General features: G+C 38.4%; 1 protein-coding gene across 1 annotated transcript in view; it reads left to right on the top strand.

Annotated features, from left to right (window-relative positions):
* The window catches only part of RASSF8 (Ras association domain family member 8), an 88,510-nt gene extending 65,326 nt beyond the window's left edge, over nt 1-23,184 (top strand). The window contains exons 2-5 of the mRNA XM_072954271.1: nt 7,780-7,985; nt 19,055-19,944; nt 21,947-22,091; nt 22,731-23,184. Coding sequence (XP_072810372.1) covers nt 7,883-7,985; nt 19,055-19,944; nt 21,947-22,091; nt 22,731-22,852 — 1,260 coding nt within the window. The 5' untranslated portion in view covers nt 7,780-7,882 and the 3' untranslated portion in view covers nt 22,853-23,184. The remainder of the gene's footprint in view (nt 1-7,779; nt 7,986-19,054; nt 19,945-21,946; nt 22,092-22,730) is intronic.
* The last annotated feature ends 1,423 nt before the right edge of the window (nt 23,185-24,607 follow it).

Raw genomic sequence — 24,607 nt, 5'->3', positions numbered from 1 at the left:
CAATTCAGGAAATAGAATTCCTCATACCTGATTGGAAACTATAATTGATGCCACGCAGATGGATAAAAACCACCAATGAAGTAGCCAGTATCTATTCCGGTAGGGAGAAGGAAAATGATTCTGCCTTGTGGACAGCTTTTTCTAGTGGAAGGGACACAGACTTTGGAAGCCTGATAACATTTGGATTCAGACCCAAGCTCTACTTCTGCTTTACTGAGACAGGGGGGCCTGGCAGGGGCAGCTTCCGGCAGGACCCTCGGGGATCATTCCTTTCTGATTCTGGTGGGACTGTTGAATATCAGCTCCTCACTTCTCAGTTCTGTGGCAATAATTCAGCCAAGTGTATCATTCAGTTTAGTGGTGTTGGAATTTTTAGTCCCCGTGGTCACATCTGATGTGACGGAGCCACGACTGATGATTACAGATGTCTTGGCTGACTTAACCGGTAACTTTATTTCCTAAGTATGAGTAACTTTTCAGTAGGTAGGAGCATGATTAGATTTGGATCTGCTGCTTGCTGGCTGGATGAGTTACTGATGTCTCTGTGCCTCGGTTTCCTCAGCTGTTCCATAATAATTCATGTCATGTAGAGCTGTAGATGAGTGTTGAAAAGATTAAATAAAATTATATAGATGGAGATATACAGTTAACTTTTCCATCTGTCACATTGGAAGAGTTCAATCAGTGTTAGCTGTTTATTACTCTTGTTGTGGCTCGATTCAGTAACAAAGACATGCTTTCATTAGAAGGATTTGGTTTACAGTGAAAGTACCAGAGTGCATCTGTTCAATCTTTTTTGGCCTCCCTTATTCACTTCTTAGCTTCTTTGTTCACCCCAGTTTTGAATATATATGTCCCTAAGTTATTAGGTTCATGATCTTGGGAGAGCTAGTTACCTACGCTTTCTGAGACTCACTTTTCTCACGTTTAAAATGAGGCCGATGATACCTGACTCACGGAACTTGCACCGTGCATGCTGCTCCGAGCTTGGCGGGTGGTAAGTTCTCAGCCAGCCCTGGCCGTGGTTGTGGAGCGGCCACTTGCACGTGTAAGATTTGGGAAACGTTAGATTGCTCTGTGTGTGTGAGTGCCGTGACCTGAGGATGGTGAGTAATACAGGAAAGAGCATGGCTTGATTGGATTTAATCATTAAAATGCAGATATGCTTAGCATTGTGAACTTTTAAAAACATACTATTAAAGAAAATCCTATGACTTAGGTCTCTAAAAAGAAAAATATAAAACCCGTCTTTAGAAGAGCAGGCTTTATCATGGCAGTGAGGACTTCTCATGTAAGAGAAAGAGCAAAACTAGGGTTCTATTAAACTTTCTCACTTGTTGTTTATTGTTTCTACAAGTAAAACTGCAAGCAGTACATCCATCACCACTTCTAGGTGCTTCAATGAAGATACAGTAAAGGGCTGGCAGGAATCTCATTTTTATATATAAGCATATTTTCTAAAAGTTAGTAGTTTGTATCCTATAGTATAAAGTACAGATATTTTATAGACATTGTGCCCCCTTTCCACTCCTCCACCCCCCATGCTAAGTCACTGAGTCAGTTTAATAAAGCCTGACCATCTTCTCCTCCCTAGGGTGCAGAACCTTTATCTTACTGCGCATTGCCTCCCAGAGAAGACGTGTTATGAAACGTTTCCCGAAACTGTTGGGCTGGGGAGCTTTACTCCCCGTGGTGCATCTCACAGGACTGCTGTTCTCAAGATTTCATTTTGGGAGCCGCTTATTTATATTACTAAGGTCATCTTCCTTAACACCACTGTTGACATTGGGAACCTTTTTATAACAACCCACTTTCTGTGACACCATTTGCAGAACTGCGTTATAGCAAAATAATGGGTTTGCTAAAAACAGCTTACATGTAACTGAGTTTCCAAAATACAGAACACGAGGGCCAGACACAGGCATCATCTGAATGTTGCAGTTCAGGGGAAGGATGACTGGCATCCGAGGCAGGGTCCTAGAAACTGTTACCTGTACCTACCAAAGTCTGTTTTCTCATCCCTCCCTTTTTCCTTAAGTGTTTTCACTCTCTCTCTCCTCCTCCTCCTCCTCTCATGTTGTGCTTCGTCCTGCTTCGTTTTCCAGGCTGTTTTTCCCCTCTTCAGTTCCTTTCCCATTTCTCCAGGTAGCAGGTACCCAGAGACACTTCTTTCCTTACCTTGGTCATCACTTGAACATTTAAAAAGTTAATACCTTTTTAGTTGGTAACAGTTGTTCTACATAACTTCATTTAATTCACCCATCAAATTCATTTTAGGATGAGATAATTATTACAAACTCCCTTTAGTATTTTTTTTTACCAGTTTTCTATACAAAGGAGAACATTAGTATCTGATTATTGGTGATTCTACTAAGTGTTATTCAGAATATATCACGTTCATTGTGCTGAATCTCTTTGTGATGCTAAAAGAACTGGCGGCTAGCATCAGTATTTGATTTAATTAAAGTAACTAGCCTGACGGTGAAGATTTGCTTATTATTCAGTTAATCTGTATCCTGTTTTTACAAAGAACTCTTTAACATGCAGTAACCTCAGATCTTGAGCAAAACCAACAGTGAAGAAAATGTTAAAATTGTCAATAAGCCACCTGTATGCTTGTGTGTCCTGTTCAGGGAATAAACGAATTTGCTCAGCTGCTTGATGGTTGCCATCCAAAGGAAGTTATAACATTTAAAGTTATGCAGTCAATTTTCATTATTTGCAAGAGCCTTTGGTCATAACAGTTTCATCAACTGATCAGTGTATCATCTTGTTTTATGTGTTTTTCTATTTAAAGACGCTTTATTAATATATACTGTTGATTCTCTAAGATTGAATTCACAGCCAACAGCCCTGTAACTCATGCCCGAACAAAGCTTATCTAACAACACATATTCTTCTCCATAAGTCACATCGCAGCCTCCTTGCGCTTAGGAACCCTAGATAGCACTTTAGCACAATGCTTGGGGCCACTTTAAACAGTGAAATCCACACAAAAAACTTCAAAAATGCAAAAACATGGCACTAAATAGACAGAGAAAAGGACACCTGTTGACAAAATGAAAGCTGAAACAAGACAGAGCACTGCTTTTGTCCAGCCTCAGCTGGGACCACGTGGGTCAGGCAACTCCAGTTTTTCATCACTTTATTATGTCTGTGAATGACCATGAAAGTGCCACAAGTGTTGATTTTGGGGTTACAAGTAAATTTTGGTGAGTGGGTGCATTCACAAGTAAGGAATCCACGAATGGTGAGGAATGACTGCAATTGCTTTATTAAAGCACCAGTCTTGGGGAAATATGTCCCCACAAATGCAGGGCTTGATTCCAGTAGACTTTTTTGAATTAAAATGTAATTGATTTACAATATTGTGTTAGTTTCAGGTATACAGCAAAGTGATTCTGTTATTGTTATTCAGATTTTAGTCTATTATAGGCTGTTAAAAGATATTTAATATAATTTCCTGTGCTGTACAGTAAATCTTGTTGCTTATTCATTTTATGTGTAATAGTTTTTATCTGTTTACCCCATACTCCAAATTTGTCCCTCTCTCCCCTCTTTGGTAACCATAAGATTGTTTTCTATGTCCATGGGTCTATTTCTGTTTTGTGTATAGATTCATTTGTATTATTTTTTTTAGATTCCACATATAAATGATATCACATAGTATTTGTCTTTCTCTGTCTGACTTACTACACTTAGTAGGATAAGTTCTTGGTTCATCTGTGTTGCTGCAATGGTAATGTTTTATTTTTATGGCTGAGTAATATTCCATTATTTGTCTGTATGTACACACACACACATCTTCTTAAGCCATTTTCTGTTAATGGACACTTGGGTTGTTCCGTGTCTTAGCTGTTGTAAACAGTGCTGCAGAAGAGATCAGGGTGCATTTATCTAACTGAATTAGAGTTTTTGTATTTTCCAGATATGTACCCAGGAGTGAGATAGCCAGATAATACAGTAACTCTATTTTTAGTTTTATAAGGAAGCTCCATACGGGTTCTTCATAATGGCTGCACCAATTTACATCCCCACCAACAGTGTAAGAGGGTTCCCTTTTTCCACACCTGCTCCAGCATTTGTTATCTGTAGACTATGATGATGGCCATTCTGACCAGTGTGAGGTGATACCCCACTGTGGTTTTGATTTGCATTTCTCTAGTAATTAGCAGTGTTGAGCATCTTTTCATGTGCCTGTTGGCCATCTGTATGTCTTCTTTGGAAAATTGTCTATTTAGGTCTTCTGCCCATTTTTTGAGTGAGTTGTTTTGTTGTTTGTTTTTTTGATATTGAGCTGTGTGAGCTGTCTGTATGTTTTGGAAATTAACCCCTTGTCAGTTGCATTGTTTGCAAGTATTTTCTCCCATTCCATAGTTTGTCTTTTTGCTTCGTTGATGATTTCCTTTGCTGTGCAAAAGCTTTTAACTTCCATTAGGTCCCATTTGTTTATTTTTCCTTCCGTTTCTTTTGCCTTGGGAGCCAGATCTAGGAAAATGCTGCTATGATTTACGTCAGAGGATGTTTTGCCTATGTTCTCTTTCAGTTTTATGGTATCATGTCTTATATTTAGGTCTTTAAGCCATTTGAGTTTACTTTTGTATATGATGTGTGGGGTGTTCTAATTTCACTGATTTACATGTAGCCATCCAGCTTTCCCAGTACCACCTGTTGAAGAGACTGTCTTCTCCATTGTATATTTTTACCTCCTTTGTCATAGATTAATTGACCATAGGTACATGAGTCCAACAGACTTTTAAGATAGTAAGTGGTTCTTGGCTAAAAGAACATTTGTTCCCCAGTAGCAAGTTACTGAATAAACCTAGTTCTTCATTATAAAAGTTATTTATACAAGAGTGGTTTGAACATAGAAACCTCACAATGAAAACAACGACTGAGCTACCTTAATACCTTAAGACTTCTACCTACATCACTGTTTCCATGGAAGAATGTGTTCCAGATTCCAGCTGAGATGCCAGAGCCCTTCTGCTTGCTGAGTCCTTGGTTCCAATGATGACCAGTCTACCACACGCACCTGCAGTGTAGGCCTTCGTTTTCCCCTCTAGTCTAGTCCTGGGGCTGGGGGCAGAGCTTAGGAGTTGGACTCGGAGAGTATGAAGAAAAGAACAGGGTTGTAGCTTCTAGAAGAAAGTACTAGGGGCCTTTCCTGGGAAGAGAGATTCCTCAAATGACTCTCAAGAATAACCATGACTTTGAGGGAAGCTGGGGGTGATTGTCAGTACCACCCCAAACTTGACTGAAACCTGAAACTAAAAATGTCGCCCTCCTAGAGTAAAGTTTTGGACCATGTGGTTCATTGATCTGATCCATTAAGGCATCTCCTACCCTCCTTAAGAATTCAAGTTTGAAGGTATCAGTGGTGTTGAAAAACGCAGATGGTGGTCTTCTCTGTTATGAGCCATGGTAGGAAGTCTCTGATCAAGAGGATAAATACCCTGCAAGTTTATATTAACTAAGCAGTATTATTTATACTGAGTGTTTTCCCACAACATTACTACACTCTGTAATATTTAACAGCTCTACATGTGTTTTATGTTCATTTGTGTTGACTTAATGATTAAAAGTTCAAGGTGAAACAGTGATAATTCAGATAGGAAAATATGTGATAGTGTACTGAAACCTTCATGGAACTTAAAAATGAGCCTCCTGTTTCTTTTAAATGAGATTTCTTTGTCTTTGGAGGGAGAGTGACTTTTAATGAGATGTTTTATTAGATTTCTTAAGTTTAATACCTTTTAATAAAGAATAAGGGACTGGGTATTAAATAAATTTTAATTCAGCTGAGTTTTTACAATCCAACCGTTTTACTTGAATAAAATAATTTAGCTTTAATGTATTAATTTAACACAATATATTAATGTTTGACCATTTTTTATCTTAATTTATCCCAAGAAAGAATAATATTCTATTTTTAGTTAATAGAGTTGCCTAGCAAAGAAGAAAATAAATCTTATTTTAAGCCAGAACTCTTAAACTTCCTTTCCTTGAATGTTCTCTAAATGGGTTGGGGACAGTAGCACATAAACCTCTTATTTGAAATTGGGAGTGCACACCAGCCTATAAAATGCTCAGAGAGGTCTAGCTGCAAAAGAATTCTTCCAACGTTATTTACTGGATTTCTTATGTTTCTTTGGCTTAGAAACGCTTTTTCCCCAGAAATGTTACCATTTAATGGGACTTCATAACTGAGGGACTCAGTTATGGGAATCAGCTTGTTGTAGGCAAATGGCCCTTTTTCTGGGCATCTGGGGAGCTTATGCAACCACCCTGTGGCTGCAGGGGAGGCAGAGCTGAAGCAGCGTACTAGGAAATTAACAGTCAGTTCCCCTTGTTTTCAGGAAGACGAAAAGTATTTTTGTATCTTCTCTAGAAAAAGTAACTAGGTTTATTCTCCGTCACCTCACATGTGTTCTGACTCATCTACCCAGGTGACCAGGTGGCCTAGAACCGTCTTAGGTCCTTTAAGAAAATGTGTAAGGCCTAAGTTACTATTTGTAGTAAATGCTACTTTACAGGAAAAGTTCTTATTTTTAAATAACCTTTTAAATGAGTCATTAATCCTGAAACGCCAGTTCCATTGTAAACCTTTAAACAAATTTAAATGTTTTCTTGACTTAACTCAATGTTTATTACATCCCATAAACTTTAACATTCAAAAAAATCAGCAAAGACACAGGAAGATCACGGGACAGTGGAAAAACAAATCATAGATTGATTAAAGATATAACATAGAAAGAGTTGAGATTTTAAAAGCCCACAGGAAAAAGAATTGTGTGTAATTGATTATTTGTAGGTTAATAATAACATGCTAGTCAGTAGAAGAAGTTGAGGCATTTGGTTTGACCATATGAGAATGTGAAATTTTCTGCTTCATTTATAATGCAGCTAAACGAAATATCAAACAGTGGGGAAGCACAGCAAGGAATAATAAAGGGTTAAGATTTATGTTATTAGAATAGCTCTTAAATTTAAAGAAATTATCAGATTCCAGTTAAATAAGTGGAAAAAGGACAAGCAATTCATACACAGGAAGCTGTCATACAACAAAGGAATTGATGTCCTTCAGCTAATATTTTCTGCACACCTGTGCCTTACACTGCACTTGATGTTGGAGTTTCAGTGGTGGAGACGACGTTCTCAGTTCCCTGGCAGAGAGAGGGAAGCAAGGGACACATGGAACAAAGGAATGTGTGGCGTTAGAAAGAAGCCTTTATTGAGGGGAGGGTATAGCTCAGAGGTAGAGCGCATGCTTAGCATGTACAAGGTCCTGGGTTCAATCCCCAGTACCTCCATTAAAAAAATTAAAAATAAAAAAACCCTAATTACCTCCTCCTCAAAAAAGGAAGAAACCTTTACAGAATCTGACAAGGCTGTGGAAACTGATTCAATTATTTATGATTCCTAAAATTACCAAAATAAAACTTTTTTTAACCTCAGAAATTATCCTAATGAGATAATTTTAAAAAGAAACAGTTTATATGTTGAGCAATGGATTTGATCAAGTAAGTAAGCCTTTGTTAGTTGATGGAGAGTGACTTTACGATTAAAATTCTGACTATGAAAGTGGTAGAACTGTGAGATGTCAGGAGCGGTGGCTATAATGCATTCACGCTGCTAAGTTCAGTCCTGTGAACAAGCAAGCCCGTGGTCGTTAATGGTGGTGGGATTATGATATATTGCAACTCGTGTTGGTGATATTTACTTACGAGAAGAAATGTTAAGATTTGTTTTATTAAAAATGTTTTTTCCTCTTTTTAGCTGACTACGCAGACTCTGCCTTTTCCGTGTTTCCATGGCCAGAGACATGACCTGACGCCTTGATGAGCAGTCTCAGGGCCCTTGGGTGACTGGCTGGGGCACCATGGAGCTTAAAGTATGGGTGGACGGAGTTCAGAGGATTGTTTGTGGGGTCACCGAAGTCACAACTTGCCAGGAGGTTGTCATAGCCTTAGCTCAAGCGATAGGTGAGTGACCCCTCGGGGTGCCCGAGATACAGTGGTTTCTGCTTCTGCTTCCTGTTGTTATTTCTTGTTGTTTGTTTTAAACATAGACATTGTATAGGTCTGTCAGAATCCATCAAACTGTAGCTTTGAAATATGCGCAGTTTACAGGAATTATGCCATTGTAAAGGTGTTAAAAATTTTTTTTAAAGAATCATTTTTTCATCCCCCCAAAAAAGATTTAAAAATAAAAAACACATACACACATACATACATACATACATCCCTCCCTCCCTCTCGTGGGTTTTGTTCATTTGGTTCCATAATTCCTCTCTCAGCCTCTCAGACACACTTTTGCTTATTACTGCCCCCTCCCCCCAGCTCAGGTCAGTGTGAACACATGTTCTCTGCCTCCCCCCAGACTTCACTGATCTTGAGTCTGGCTCTGCACTGTCTTCTCTCCTGTTTTTTTTTGATCCCAAACAATGATTTCTGGAGCTAAAGATGTTTTCTTGAACCAAAACATGAATTTTTAGTTCCCAGACCCCCTCATTAGGGAAGAATCCTGTTTCCTTTTTATTCTGAATACTTTTAGAAAACCAAATGTGACAAATTAAATGACATGGTTTTTCATTAGAAACATAATGTGCACTTTTAAAATCTTACACAGTAAAGATGAAGTTGTCAAATCCATGCTTACCAGCTCCATCTTATTCACCTACCTTGTTACAACTATCCTTATTTATTCTCAGTTCATCTTTGTCATATTTTATGCATGTTTTTTAGTTGCCTTAATTTCTTTTGGAACATGATGAGGGCATAAACACACCAGTTAAGCCAGTCACATGGGCCAGTTTTTATTTATGTCTTAAATCCATCATTTAGCAAACATGTAGACTTGACCCTTGAACAACGTGGGTTTCAAATGAAGAGTCCACTCACATGTGGCAGTTCCCCACAGTAGTAGATACTGCAGTACCGCACGATTCGAGGTCGGCTGAATCCACAGTCGTGGAGGCACTGCGGGTAGAGAGGGCTGGCTGACTCTGAGTTGTATGCGGATTTTCAACCTCCTGGAGAGTTGGCCCCCCTAACCCCTGCATTGTTCAAGGGTCAGCTGTACTAAGAGGAAACCGTGTTCAGCACCATGCTAGGTGCTCAGTGCCTCTTTGTCTTTGAGCTCCTTATCAAAAGTTGACTTTTGTGTCATGCTCGTTTATATTGGAAGCACGTCAAGTTAGCTCAGGATTGAGACAAGCCACTGTTGCTGTGGCTCTTAGCATTTTGTCCAGGTGGTTGTGTCCTTGCGTTGTGGCAGAGGCTCTGTTAGAAGTTGGCAGTGCCCTGTACAAAGAAAGAGGCTTTCTTTTAATGCTGACGTCTTTTGATTTTTCCTTAAGTACTGCATAGCACACTTGTGTATTAAAACAATGCTGAAAACCCCAGGCTGTCACATCCCACGAAACTTTCTTGCATTTGGCACTAATACTACATTTATGGACTTGAGTTTAATTATTAAAGAGGGGAAATTTAAAGCAATTAATTTTATTTCGTATTCTTTGCAACCAACTTATTTAGTAATTATCCCTTTTAAAAGCCTCACATAACTTATTTGAATTAAAAAATATTCGGCATTGTTGGTTTTTTCCTGCCTTTGTGAAAACTGGGATTAGCAAGTGTCAAATCTAACTTTCTTTGTTATATTTGAGAATCAAGCCATGGGCAGTGGTTAAAAACAACAGCAGTGAATAGTTTTCAGAAAAGTCAAGGAAGTTGAAAGGTACAGTAAGCTCTATGAGAACCATGTTCTCTCTACACGGAATTTCAAGGGGAAACTGCCCAGATGTACTGGGTGTGTGTTTATCCATTTGGACTGAAGAGCGTACTTGTTTGTGAATAAGTGAAAAAGAAGTTTTAACTGAACCTACATCCCTTCATTTTTGCTTTCTCACTGACTCAGCCCAGAACTGTTTTGAAAAGTTGACAACTTGAATATAGATGCTTTACGATATTTCTCCAAACCTAGCTAAACAGCTCTTTTTCTGAATCATAAATACTTCAGTGAATTCAGAATTCATTCGAGAGATGATTCAGCTGGCAACCAGCTGAGGACTGTAGATTCTCACTTCTGTTGCACCATGAGGTTTTCTCAGCATCAAATTCAGTGTGATTCTGCCATAGACCGAAATATTTATCTACCTTGTCATGAGAATTCTTGATATTCAGTCTAAACACTCAGTGAAATTTCTATAGTATTTTTACCTTCTCCTATAAGAAATAACAGAGGGTTTATTAATTAGGGGAAATTGCTGCTATAACAAAGAACTGCAGAATTTCTGTGGCTTAGCACAGTAAAAGCTTAGTTATGCTAATAGTGGAGTGTGGGCTAACTGAGCAAAACTGCAGATGTTTCTAAACAGTTATAGTGAAGCCACCTACCTATACAATAGCTTCTTGGGTTCTAAATCCACGTATTTACCTCACGGAAGGGCACTGTGTATGCATGTTCTTGATTAGGGATTACTGAGTTTTTCTGAATAGCTAAAATTGCTTTCAGGAAACCATCAGGCTATAAAAACGTGTACACAAATTGGCAATCTGCAAATATACGTGACAGCTAACATTTTCTGACACGGTGTTATTGATCAATAAAATTAAATTAGAAAAGAGCTAAAGATAGACCATAATTTGACAAAGGATTTTGAATGTATCTAACAGTATAGAAGGAAATCCCTTCCACTCTGATCTCTGACTGCCTTGACACGTTATATTTAGATGTTAGAAACAGAACACATTCTCTAATTATGAGAGACAGTAACTAAAAGTGAAACCACGATTGACACACTTAAGTGGCTTGAAGAGGTTCAACCGCCCAGCAGGGGTGCATCGTGCTTGGGCACTAATTCACTCTGGGCCTTCTGAAACCTTCCCAGTGTTAAATATTCGAACTTGTTTTTCCCATCAACTGTCCCAGAAATGCCTTTATTTCAGAGTTCACACTGCTTCTCAAATCTGTACATGGAACAGAACGCCTTCAACCATTCATCTGTCTCAAGTTATAGTTGAGAAAATGCATTTGTTTTTACACTATCACAAACCAGAAATATGAAAAGAATGTATTTCTGCCCTCAAAGTAGCTTAGACCTTAAAGTACAGCTAACAAAAGATTAGAGAGGAAAAGAAGAGGAAGAAATCAGGGAGGCTGAAGGAAAGTTTCCTGATTCACACTACTTTGTTGCCTGGTGCCATTTAAAGTGCTAAAGATTCAGAGTTGTTCTCTGTTCCCACTTCTTGTAATCTTATCCCCGTGTCATTTTCAACTGGGGCCAGAGGTAGCATTTAATAGAAACAAATTGATTGGGACCAGGGCCCAAGGTGGCGTGGACTGTTCTAAGAAGCCAAGTTTCATAGAGTTGGCCCCAACAAAAGCAGTTTTCAAACACATTTTATACTCAGCTCTAGTTTTAGTCTTTGTTAGTACTTCTTTCTCTTCTCCAGACGTCCCTTCAAAGGAAGGATCCTGCTTGTTTATCTTTCTTATACCATTGCTTTGCCTAAAGTAGGTACCCGGTTTTACAGCTTAATATCAAAAATACAAACAACCCAGTCCAGAAATGGGCAGATGATTTAAATAGGCATTTCTCTAAAGAAGACATACAGATGACCAACAGGCACATGAATAGATGCTCAATATTGCTGATTATCAGAGAAATACAGATCAAAATTACAGTGAGGTATTGCTTCACACTGGTCAGAATGGCCATCATTAAAAAGTCTACAAATAATAAATGCTGGAGATGGTGTGGAGAGAAAGGAACCTCCTACACTGTTGGGAATGTAAATTGGTGCAGCCACTGTGGAGCACGGTATGGAAGTTCCTTAAAAAATTAAAAAATAGACCTACCATATAATCCAGCAATCCTACTCCTGGATATATATATATCCAGAGAACACTCTAGTTTGAAAAGATACATGCACCCCGATGTTTATAGCAGCACTATTTACAATAGGCAAGATGTGGAAACAACCTAAATGTCCATGGACAGATGACTGGAAAAAAAAATGTGGTGTATATATGTATACACATACACATACACACACACACACAAATATATATATAGTGAAATATTACTCAGCCATAAAAAAGAATGGAATAATGCCATTTGCAGCAACATGGACAGACCTAGAGATTATCATATGAAGTGAAGTAAGTCAGACAGAGAAAGATAAATGTCATATGATATCACTTATACGTGGAATCTAAAAAAAAATTATACAAATGAACTTATTTACAAAACAGAAATAGATTCACAGACATAGAAACAAATTTATGGTTATCAAAGGGGAACAGGGTGGAAGAGGGATAAATTGGGACTTTGGGATTAACATATACACACTACCATATATGAAATAGATAAATAACAAGGACCTACTATATAGCACATGGGGACTATATTCAATAACTTGTAATAACCTATAAAGGAAAAGAACCTGAAAAAGAAATATAAATACATATAAATATAAATATATATATAACTGAATCACTTTGCTGTACACCTAAAACTAATACAACTTTGTAAATTAACTATACTTCAATTTTTAAAAAATTAAATTGATTAAATTATTAAAATAAATAAAAATAAACTCAAAGTCTAGTTTCTAGAACAGTGCTGCCCAATAGAACCTTCTACAAGGATGGTAATGTTATATATATATCTGTACTGTCCAGTATGGTGGCCACGAGCCACATGTAACTATTGTGTGCTTGAAATGTGACTAGTATAACTGAGGAAATGAATTTTTAATTAAAGTTTAAATGTGGCTAGTGGCTAATGGCTATTGTAGTAAATAGCACAGTTCTGGATGACTCATTGGTATCTCAGACTTAAAATGTCAAAACCCAAGCTTTGTGCCCATCCTCAGATTTCCTCCTTCTCATCTAAAAAGATGAGAACTCTTTCTTTTAGTTGACTAGATCTAAAAACCTTTATGTGATCTTTGATTCATTTCTTGCTCTAATACCTTACAGCTAATCCATCAACAAGTCCTACCTGTAGTCCCGTCATATGTATCCGGAATCTTGCTGCTTCTCTCCACAACCACTGTTACCACCTTGATGTGAGCCACCATTTCTCACTTAGATTTTTGCAGTGACCTTTCAGCTCTTTTCCCTGCATCATCCTGGTCCCCTCCAGCCTATTCTCAACAGCTTTCTTGTAAAGTAATACTTTTAAAATATGTATCATATTCCTCTTCTGCTCAAAACCCGTTGGTGGTTTCCAGACTCACTCAGAAAATTTCAAAGTCCATAAGAAATGGTCTTCAGGGCCCTCAAAGAATCCCTGATTTACCTGCCACCTCCCTTCTTACCACTCACCTTTGACTGTTTCCTCTTCCACGTATCAGAGACATTTGTGCATCTGTTCTTCTCTCTGCTGAGAATGCTGTGTGCCCAGGTGTCTTCAGACTTCACTCTCTTGATGTCCTCGCAGGGCCCCTTCCTGACCGCCCGGCCACGCACATGTGCGCACACACCTGCACACACGCTCACACACTCCCCATCTCTGTCATTCTCTGTTGTGCTTACTCCCCACCCCAACATACTACATATAGGCCACAATCCATTATCCACATTTTGAAACCCAACAAATTCTGAAAGCCTAAAGTTTATCGTAATTTGTTAGCCACACCTGACATGGCTTGAATTCATTTGGTAGTAAAAAGTGGTCTGGTTTGATGTGAGACTGCTTTTAATTTATGTTTATTCCAGATTGGTATGACCTTTGATACATTTTACTTTAGAGTCTTTAATGTGTGTGTTCATGGACCCGAGGGGTTAGCAGTATATTACTTTTCTATAATCCAAAAAGTTCTGATTTTTTAGCATGTCTGTCTTTAAAGCTGCTGGATAATGGACTGTAGACATGCATTCATTCATTTGTGTGTTCTCTATTGCCTGCCACTGTTTTGTTATTGCTTATTTTCATAGTTTATGGCTATGTCTAGCATGTAGTAGATAGTCAGTACATACTTGTACATAAATGAATCAGTTTTTTTTTAATTCTTGTGAATTACAGGCTGAACTAAGTAACTACCTAACGTCCCATCCATCTCTAAGATTATATGATCCTTTAGAAGATGAAGAAAAGAATATATATTGTATTGTCACATTTAACTCTTAATTTCATATATAAATTACCAATTATAGAAATTTACAAACTGGTTTTTTATCTGTTTACAAAGTAATACTATTCATTGTAGACTATTTTGAAATTTAGCAGAACACAAAAAAGGTAAGAGTCATTCATGATCCTGCTTCCTAGAAGGAGACACATCAAACAATGCTTTTTATGCACTTATAGATAAGCTTTAAAAATAAGATTTCACTCTCCGTAATGCTTCATAGTTTTAAAGTCTCATTTTTCATTTACTGGATGATGAGTTAAATTTTCCACATCATTAATCCTCATGACAGTCGAATGAGGAAGGCACTGTTGTGATCCCTGTTGTGGACACGATCAGACTGAGGCACAGAGATGTTAAATAACATGCCCAAGCTCCTGCAGCTGGTAGGGAGGGTCCTGGGATGCAAACCAGTAGTCTGTTTCAGGAACCCTGCCCTTAATTACTGTTGCACTATGTTAGTTACACTCCCTAGAATCTCCATGGACAACTGTTAGAAAATACAGTTACTGACTGAATTACATTGAAGCAAGAGATAAATATCCTTAGTAGTAAAATATGGTGCTTTTTTATAGCCAGGGTCATCTTTTACGATTTTGATACTTCTAACAGTAGTGTAGTGTAATCATCCATATTTCTAAGTAACTTCTCTATTTTCCACATCCATAAAAGATGAGTGTGAGTACATGTAATTCACAGCATGCATCAGTCAGGATGGGTGACATTCTGCGGCATTAGCAAACAGTCCCCCAAGTCTCAGTAATTTATAGTGATGTGTTAGCTACTGTTTTGGTTAATAGTATTTATGTAAAGTAATCAGCACAAAGCCTAGCAAATAGTAGGCATATTAAATGTTAACCACTGTGAAATCAATAAATGTTTTCATTATTTTAATAGCAGTAAATTAATAATGGAATCCTAAGTAAATCCTGAATTAATATGTAGTAATTCTGTGATTATGTGATACTCTCATCCATACACCGGGAAAATACCCTGTGAATGATTCCACTGGGGGTTGAATTTGCAGCTAGCTGACAGGTTATACTCGAAGATATTCTTGTATCACTGTCATCATAAGATAAATCCTCTATGGTAAGAGTTATCTTAATAGCTACACTCAAGACTTATAAAAAAAAACTCATGGTTAAATTTGCCAGATGTTGCATATCATTGAGAAATTGCTTTAAATTTTTAAGCTTTGGTTTCTTCACTGGTAAGCTGAGGATCATAATACCTGTACTACTGAACTCACCCAGTTAAGATTATATATATCCTATGTAGCTTATATGTATTATATGTAAAATATATCTATATATACATATATAAGCATCAGAAGCATTTAATAGACTATAAAATTGTACAGTATAAGTTCTGTTACAGAGATCAATGTTTATTGTGAGAATTCTCCACCATTATGGAAAAGATTAGTTATGTTCACTAAATTTTGCATAAGATTTCAAAATGTTTATAGATCGGAGAGACCAAAAGTATCTGTTATCAAAAAAACTGAGTGGGGTAGGATAGATTTTTCACCACAGATAAAGAATAAGTCAGGTGTTGGCTGGCATCACTTCCAGTATATCCAGAGACAGGAGGATATGTTAGCATGAAATTCAAAAGAGAATGCCACGTCACATTCTTTTAAATAACCTACAGTATTCATTTTTGTGGTAAGGAGGATTTGATACTGAAGAAAAAATCAAATATCCGTTAAAACTAAAATTTCTGAAGAGAGTTGATGATCAGGGTGTTTAATAGAATATATATTCCTAGGACCTGACACTATTTCCAACAAGTATTTGTTCAGTATATATATTCATTGAATAAGTAACAAGATGTGACACTTTTAAATCATGATTTTATTTTTTGGCTCCAAAGAGAAATTTCCTAAGATTTTAAGAAATGGTTGCAATTTTCTTAAATGGCTGAAATAAGGGCATTATATTTCTGAGTGACTCATTTAATTTTTTGAATTTTGGTACATATTTCCCAAAACTTCATATTAATTCATAGTCACATATTCTGCTTTAAGCTAGGCGAAAGTAATCTGTTATCCATTTTCCTTTTATTTCATGTCAGTTATCCAATGAGATTCCACTAATGCAGTAAAATCTCGTTATGTGATTTTCCTCATTATAGAAAGTTAACAGTTCTTGGGGTTACACTCAGTTGCTTCAGCTATTCAGAAGTAAAGTCAGTATTTTATTTACCATTACCTATTGTGGCATACAGGCCTAGGTAGCCGAAACAGTTTAAACTACAGATGCCATAGGTAGATAGATAGATAGACAGACAGACAAATAGAAAGAAAGATAGATGGATAGATAATTCCTTTTTATTAGTTTTTGGGCTACACCAAGATAGTATGTAAGGTGGAACTAAATATATCCATTTAATAAACTGCATTAAAAAGAGTTTTGCAGGAAGAATTGGAATCTAATGAAATATATAGGATGTGTAGGCCCTGCCAAGTGTGGGCATTAAAAACAGTGATTGTGGGATTTAACTCTCACATAAAGTACCTAAAACCCAATTTCTATAATAATATCAAAGTACTGATTCATTTACATTTTTTAAAAAGCTTTTTTATATTGCTAGATGGAATTTTTTTTCTTTTTTGCCTAATCGCACTAAATACGCATTATTTAACAGAAAGGAAAAACTGGCAGTAAAAGCAATTCCAAAAAATCTAACCAAGACATCCTCACAGAGCAGCAGTACCATTAAGCATTGGAAAAACCAGCTTTATATTTAATTATGACTAAATTAGAGTCCTTAAAATGTATAATTTAGTTCATATAATGTAATGATTCAGTTTTCTTTTTAGAGATGCTTCGTTGGCCTGGTAGGATGGAGAGAGCTCTGCTGATCTGGTCTGACTCCTCGTGTACCTGATGAGGACACAGGGGCTGGGGAGCAGGGGGGGTCCTAGAGGTAGCTGATAGGCAGCAGGGCCACGCCCACAGAGGCTGGGCTCTTTGGAGCAGTGCATACCCAGAGAGCAAGTTTTAACCTTGCAGATTTGTTGCGTGGTTTTTCTTGGGGTAATTACAATCATTTTTACCCTGAAAATCATTAGAAACTTTTTTTTTTAATTCCAAGAAGGCAAATCCAACATGCTGATAAGGCTTCTCATTCCCTTGTTTTGCTCAGGGGAAGTATTTTGGTAATAATACAAGTAATCCTTGTATAGCACTTTGCAATGTTACAAACATTTTCATACTTTACATCTCACTTGACTCTTACTACTCTCATCCTATAGATGAGGAGACCAGAGCTGAAGGAGATTTAATAATTTGTGAAAGTCATGTAAATATGTGGCAAAGCCAGATTTGAAGAGAGGCCTTCTGACTCCAGAGAGAAAAGAGGCCTTCATTCTTTCCACTCTGTCCAGCTTTACATAGTTAGGGGATGCAGAAAGTCACTTAAGGATTCTTTTAGTCAGATTGCTCTCATATCACATCACTGTTTAAAGGAGGTCTTCGGTCAGCCCTTTTGTCTTGTGAATAACAACGTTTTAAGTGAGTATTGGCTGCCGTGTACTGAATACCTGCCGTGGGCCTGGCAGTGCGGAAGGTGCTCATTACACCTGACTCCATCTCTCAGGCCCTCTGAGGTGCTGCCACGTTGTACCTCAGCAACGTTGTTGTACTACTTACCCAGTAAGTCACTTTCCAGAGCTTTAAAGTCTGGTCTGTTTGCCTTCAAAGATTCAACTTTTCAGCTGCATCCAAGATTCAGGTTTCCTTAAAGGAGACCATACACATATGCTTACAGCAATATCATTCTTCACCTGCTCCTTACGAATTGCATATGTGGGTGTTCAAATGCACATATCTAGATTTACATTATTGACCCAGTAATTGAGGACGTATTACCTCACAGAACCTCATGAATTAAAAAAGAAGGCAGGGAAGATAAATCCGTAGCTGTGTATGCCAGTATTATCATTGCGAGATGGCAGGGTTGGGCTTTTTCTTTGTAATAATATTAGCCACTAATGGACACTTTTTAAAACTGAGATACAACTGACATACAACATCATATTAGTTTCAGGTGTCTAATGGACACTTCTAACGAAATTAATTTAATCCATCTGACTTAGGAAGTGTGTTCAAGCTAATGACATTATATTGTCTTCCGAAACTGTCTCTCATAATTACTGTTAGATTCAGTATATTTTTATATAAACATAATTTTATTCTGTTTTTGTCTTTTAATAATAATATTTTTGCATTTAAAAATTTTTAAAAAGATTTGTTGAAGCTATTATCAAAACTGAACAAGGCTTCTCTTCAGGCCCCTCTTTTTATATGAAATTACTTTGAAGGTTTGTGGCAATTTTCATTTGCCACGTGTGTGCAGGAAGGTACAGGCAGAGGAAGACAGTTCAGTACCTGTTAACTGAGTGGCAGGCTCTCCACTGGCTCCAGGACTCCCTTCAGGTGGAGAAATGGGGGCTCTAACCTTCCCAGGTCCTGACGTGCAGAGAAAGCCAGGGGTTCACCTGATGGCAGTGTGCTCCAGTTCTGAAGTTCTGCCCAGTTCCGGGGACCAGGCCCTCCTGGCTTCCAATAGGACACTCTAGTGCCCTTCTTAGTTTCAGCTGGAAGTCTTGCCCCAAGCAAGGTGTAGGCATTCGGACATTTGACGAGAGTGTAGGATAAGCTCACTGAGGTTTAAAGTGTATCGCTGAGTTTCTAAGCAAGTCTGCGATTGACATCCCATAGTTTTATGTGTTACATATCTTAAGGAATTCAGTATCTTCAAGTGAAAGTTTTAAAGGTATCATGGACTGGACTTTGATGCTAATTAAGAAGACAGTCATCAAATAGTGTCCTCTGTTTGCAGGCATTATTTTAGCTATTGCATATCCCATTTTAATAATTTATTCTTATCTTTTTTTCTAGGTCGAACCGGAAGGTACACACTTATAGAAAAATGGAGAGATACTGAGAGACACTTAGCACCTCATGAAAATCCTATCATATCCCTAAACAAGTGGGGGCAGTATGCCAGTGACGTGCAGCTGATCTTACGCCGAACGGGGCCTTCGCTCAGTGAGCGGCCCACATCAGACAGTGTGGCTCGGATTCCGGAAAGAACTTTATACAGGCAGAGTTTGCCCCCCTTAGCCAAGCTGAGGCCTCAGATTGACAAAACAATCAAAAGAAGAGAACCTAAAAGGAAATCACTAACATTTACAGGAGGCGCCAAAGGATTAATGGACATTTTCGGAAAAGGTAAAGAAACGGAATTTAAGCAGAAGGTGCTGAATAACTGCAAAACAACAGCAGATGAGTTAAAGAAGCTGATCCGTTTGCAGACAGAGAAGCTCCAATCCATCGAGAAAGAGCTAGAATCAAACGAAATAGAAATACGATTTTGGGAGCAGAAGTATAACTCTAACCTTGAAGAGGAAATTGTCCGTCTGGAGCAAAAGATCAAAAGAAACGACGTAGAAATTGAGGAGGAAGAATTTTGGGAAAATGAACTACAGATTGAGCAGGAAAATGAAAAACAGCTGAAAGATCAACTTCAAGAAATAAGACAGAAAATAACAGAATGTGAGAGCAAATTGAAGGACTATTTGGCTCAAATCCAGACTATGGAAAGCGGTCTTGAGGCAGAAAAATTGCAGCGGGAGGTGGAAGAGGCACAAGTTAATGAAGAAGAGGTTAAAGGGAAGATCGGAAAAGTCAGAGGGGAAATTGACATTCAAGGCCAGCAGAGTCTGAGGCTGGAAAACGGCATTAAAGCTGTGGAAAGATCTCTGGGACAGGCCACCAAGCGATTACAGGTAAGAACACTTTTACCAAAAAAAAAATAAATAAATAAAGTTTCATCTATTTTAAAAGAATTAATACATTTTGACATCTCCTTTAACAATTGCTCGTTTTCTCTTACATCTAAAGTTAGAAACCTTCCTTGGTTTTTAAATTTCTTAGAATTTCTGTGACTTACGACAAAGCTAAGATGTTTTACCAAAACAAAGACGAGAGCTGAGGCCACCTGGGTCCTTCTCCAGGGAAGAAGCTTCCTTACTGTGGCCGTTGTGGCTTTAGGTAATTGGATACAGGAGACGTGAACCTCAGAGCTGGAATGGACACTAGTGATGAGATAGTGAATCTGACCATCTCCTTTCAGAGATGGGAAACCAGAGCTGAAAGAAATTACCAAGGGTTGTGTGTGCTTGCGAACCAGGTCTTCTCTCCTGAGAGTCCCCCTCCCCCCCCTTGCTTTCCTGAGGAGAGGGGCAGGTGCCTCTCTGATTTGTCCCCATCTCTAGTTCACATACAAGAACATTTGTATTCCGCACTTAGACCCCGATCACTCAACTTCTACTTATTGAATATCGTTCTTGAAAAGACAGTGTGGTGATGTTATGAAAGTTGCAAAGAGGTGTCAGCCTGTCACAGCTGAAGTGAAAAGGATGCATAGTTGCTTATAATCTGGCTACTTTAATTAAAATTAAATAATATTCAATAAAGCTGTTTTAAAACATTAAATACACTTACATTTCTGTTTTTAGTCACATCTGGCCACATGTCAAGTGCTCAATAGCACGTGTGTCTAGTGGCTACTGTATTGGACAGCACTGGCTTGGAAGCTGTGTGATCATGGATCAGAGAGTGATCTGTGAAGCTTCAGGGCACTGCACCTGTTAGAAATTCAGAATCTGTATAGTGACCAGATCTCCAAACAGTCCCTGTGCACACTGGAGTTCGAGAGGAGCTGCTTCAGAATATGAACAGCCCCACGACAGAGAACACTGAGGTTCCAGGAAGAGCCGATGTGATCCTTTCTCTGCCACTAACTATAGTGAGAGGTAGACCTACCACCAAAATTTGGAAAGTCGGGAATTTCTCGTGCAATAGATGGTTGTTAGCCTCTGGTGTGTCAGTATTTTACTATTTGGATTCATTTTGACTCTTAAAAAAAGGGTACATTTGGAAACTGTATTGCCTTGACATTACAGGAAACACTAACAACAGAAATTACCTACTGAAAATTATCTAATAATCAAACTACTAACATACCTCCAAGTACCCTCTACACTCAGAGCAGAGGAAACAAGCACTCCTTTCTGCTTCTCTTCCCTCCCCTTAACAAATCCGGGCACGGCCAGCCTGGGTGGGGCCTCGCCACTTTTTCTTAGTGCCCTAGAGGAGAGAGAGAGAGCAGAAAATCCATTTGAATAGTAGAAAGCCTCTCCTTTCTTTCTGAGCTTTCTGGCATCCAAACTTATCTCCTGACTTCAGAGCACTTAGTTCTCAGACCTGCCTTGTCCAGGACGTAAGAACCTCGTAGTGGGAACCTCGCGTCCCTCGTGCTGTAAGACAAATCCAAAGAACGGATTCCATGAAAACTTAGACAGTTTTAAAAAAGCAAGGACTCTGAGTCTCGTGGACCAAATGACTATTAATTTTGCAGTCAGTTAAGTCGATTATAGGGAAGTTTACCCGTGAACAGCTCAACAAGATTGCTGTGAACACCAGGTGGATGGAATCCAGTATTTCATTCATGGAAGTTTATAGACGTACATTTACTTCATCAGGCGCAGAGTGTATTCTTTACAGAGGAAGGCATCACGTTTATAGACAGACTGAAGGTTGTTGTCCTTTATTCGCCTCTTTCTTGGCCCATGTCACAGTGTGAAGGTGACCTCTTTAGCCCATGATACCGATATAAACCAGGTCTGTTAAGTACGTTTAACCGCCGTCGCGGGCAGACTGTCACCAGGATGGAGGTCGCCAATAGTGAATCCTCGAATTTAAAAAACCTTTTTAACTTCCATCCAGGACAAAGAACAAGAGTTGGAGCAGCTGACTAAGGAGCTGCGGCAAGTCAACCTGCAGCAGTTCATCCAGCAGACGGGGACGAAAGTCACCGTCTTGCCTGCGGAGCCCACCGAGGTGGAGGCCTCGCATGTAGACGTAGAAAGGGGTAAGACGTGAGAAGTCGCTTTTTATTTAAGTTTCATTCTCACTGTTGACTTTTAATAAACTGCTTGCATTCAGTTGAAGTGTGATCCTACCATTCAAAGCTAATTCTTGAGCCACTTAATTTTTTGATTTATTTCCTGTTTGTGAGGCAAATCAATAATATTTAGGTTACTTATGTACTTAGATGAGCATCACCAAATGTCTTATCATTAGGTTTAAACTGCTTCTTTTACAAGCTTTTTCCTGAAACAAATGAGAATCAAGGTCTGTTAATTAATTGTTTTCGTTTCTCCTTGTTCCTAATGTCCCTTCTTCCTCTCTTAAAGTCTTTGTTCTCAATTTGTGCTGATATTTAAAGGACACTTCTAAGTCTGGGGCTGTGTATAGTCTGAACAGCCCAGAAAGAGAAGCAAAATGCTCACCTTAATAAAAGGTCATGAACTGTTCAAATCACCAAAACCTGTTCTGTCCTGAGGGGCTCAAGCAGAGTAGCGTCTCCCGTCACCCAGGACCTGCGGCAGGTTGCAGTCCTTACTATATGTTATTGGTTCTAGAGGGCAGGAAAAATTCTGATTTTTCATATTGCTGAGTACTCCAGGTTGCTAGGAACATCCGCTGACTTTCTCTGTTTCCTGTTTAGAGGCACCATTCCAGTCTGGGTCCCTAAAGCGGCCTGGCTCCTCGCGGCAGCTCCCCAGTAATCTTCGCATTCTGCAGAACCCCGTCTCGTCTGGTTTTAATCCTGAAGGCATTTATGTATAACATTATCTGTCTTCAGGGGAGAGACCCAGTAAAGGTACCAAGGACACTAAAACTTCCTTCTTTGATTTGTGCCAATGATGAACAGAGGATATATTTCACAAGCCACCGTATCTTTTTTCTGTCCTAAACCGCATACCACTTGGAGCCATACCCTGTGCACTGATGCTAAAGAACAAAGAAACTGTGTTTTCGCACATCAACAGTGTTGACGTTTTTGTCCAGCAGCTGTAATGCAAAGCCTTCATTTTTATTTGTAGCATTCTGAGAGCATTAGGGAAGTATTATGCTGTGTGTATACATAAATAAAACCGTGACTTAAGAGTGACGAGAAATATGTGACTGGCTTAGTTTATTTATTCCATGTAATCAATTAATGAGTGAATGTTGATGTTTTAATATTTGTTATTAATGCTTATCCTGTGACTGAAGTACATTACACAGTGTGTGACTGTGACCTTGTATGCATGTGGCCAGACTCCATACGCCGCGCTAGTGAGGGTCAGAGATGCTCCGCCGTCGGAATTAACCCCAGAAGAACTGGCTCGCACTTGTATCGTGAACCCGTCCTAACCATGGCTCACGTAGCTGAAATAATTCAGCTTTTCTTTGTAGTCTGGAGTTCAGTCTTTTCTTTACAATATTTCCAGTGTATGAAGGACCACATACAAGAACAGAAGTGTTTTCATGAGGTAAATTACACGTTTAAAAGGTTTGCAGTGCTTCGGACACTGTTGAACAAAAATGTAATTGTTGAATATCTATCTGAACAGGCATGGGGTTTCTGACACATTATGTGTTTTGTTTCTGCCCTGCCTTATTATTTTAATCTGGTGGGTCCTCAGAGTTGCCATAATACATAAATTAGATGTCTGAGGGTATCTTCAGGAAGGTTGCCAATTTTAAAAATAACCCACTTTATATGCACGGTCTGTTGGTGTGAGCACCATGGATAAGTCATTGCTGGCACATTGTTTAGTGTGCACACTGTGGACTATTGTTTCTCCAATCACTTAAATAGAAAGTAGATTGGAGTTAGGTACTTTTTACCAAGAAAATAAATTCAGTGTTTGTTTTCATTAATTTTCAGCTCAACTTTTTACAGGACATTAATCTCCATTTGTACATATATTATAAAACCAAAAATGAGTCCACACCCCTCCCATGAGTACTGACTTAACTGAGATTCACAAGACTGTCTGGATGGATGTGGTCAGATACTTCTTAGCCATTTTTACATTCCCTCTGATCAAAATTTGGTACTATATAATTAAGACTTTAATCTGAAATTTAAAGTAGTTTTTAATTCTGCAGGAAACACATTGTATTATTTACATGCAACAAAGTAAAAATGGATTAGTCTATTGATGCCATGGTAACAATAAAAAGATGTAAGTTATATCGTATGCATGAGGGCAACTTTGGATGTCTTAAATACATTTGACTTATTTTTGGTTTAATGAATGCTGAGAATGCTGCTATATTTAGGTTTCCAATGAAAAATTTTAAGAATGGCTATGAAAATATATAGAAGCTTCTAGAGAACTGAAAGTAATAATGCAGAGTTGCCTTTTCTAGTCCAGCTAAATGGCAGACTTCAACTAAACATATTTTCTTTGGGTTCCTGGAGTTACCAAGTTGACCTTGCCATTATACTGTTTTGCAAATAACTTGAGAAATAAATGATTCTTACCTAGTAACCACAACCTATACACATTTGCTGTCAATTTATAATAATTATTTCGTATCTACATGTAT

The sequence above is a fragment of the Vicugna pacos genome, chromosome 34, assembly GCF_048564905.1.
Source record: "Vicugna pacos chromosome 34, VicPac4, whole genome shotgun sequence".
Taxonomy (NCBI): Eukaryota; Metazoa; Chordata; class Mammalia; order Artiodactyla; family Camelidae; genus Vicugna; species Vicugna pacos.
This window is presented reverse-complemented; position numbering and strand designations above follow the sequence as displayed.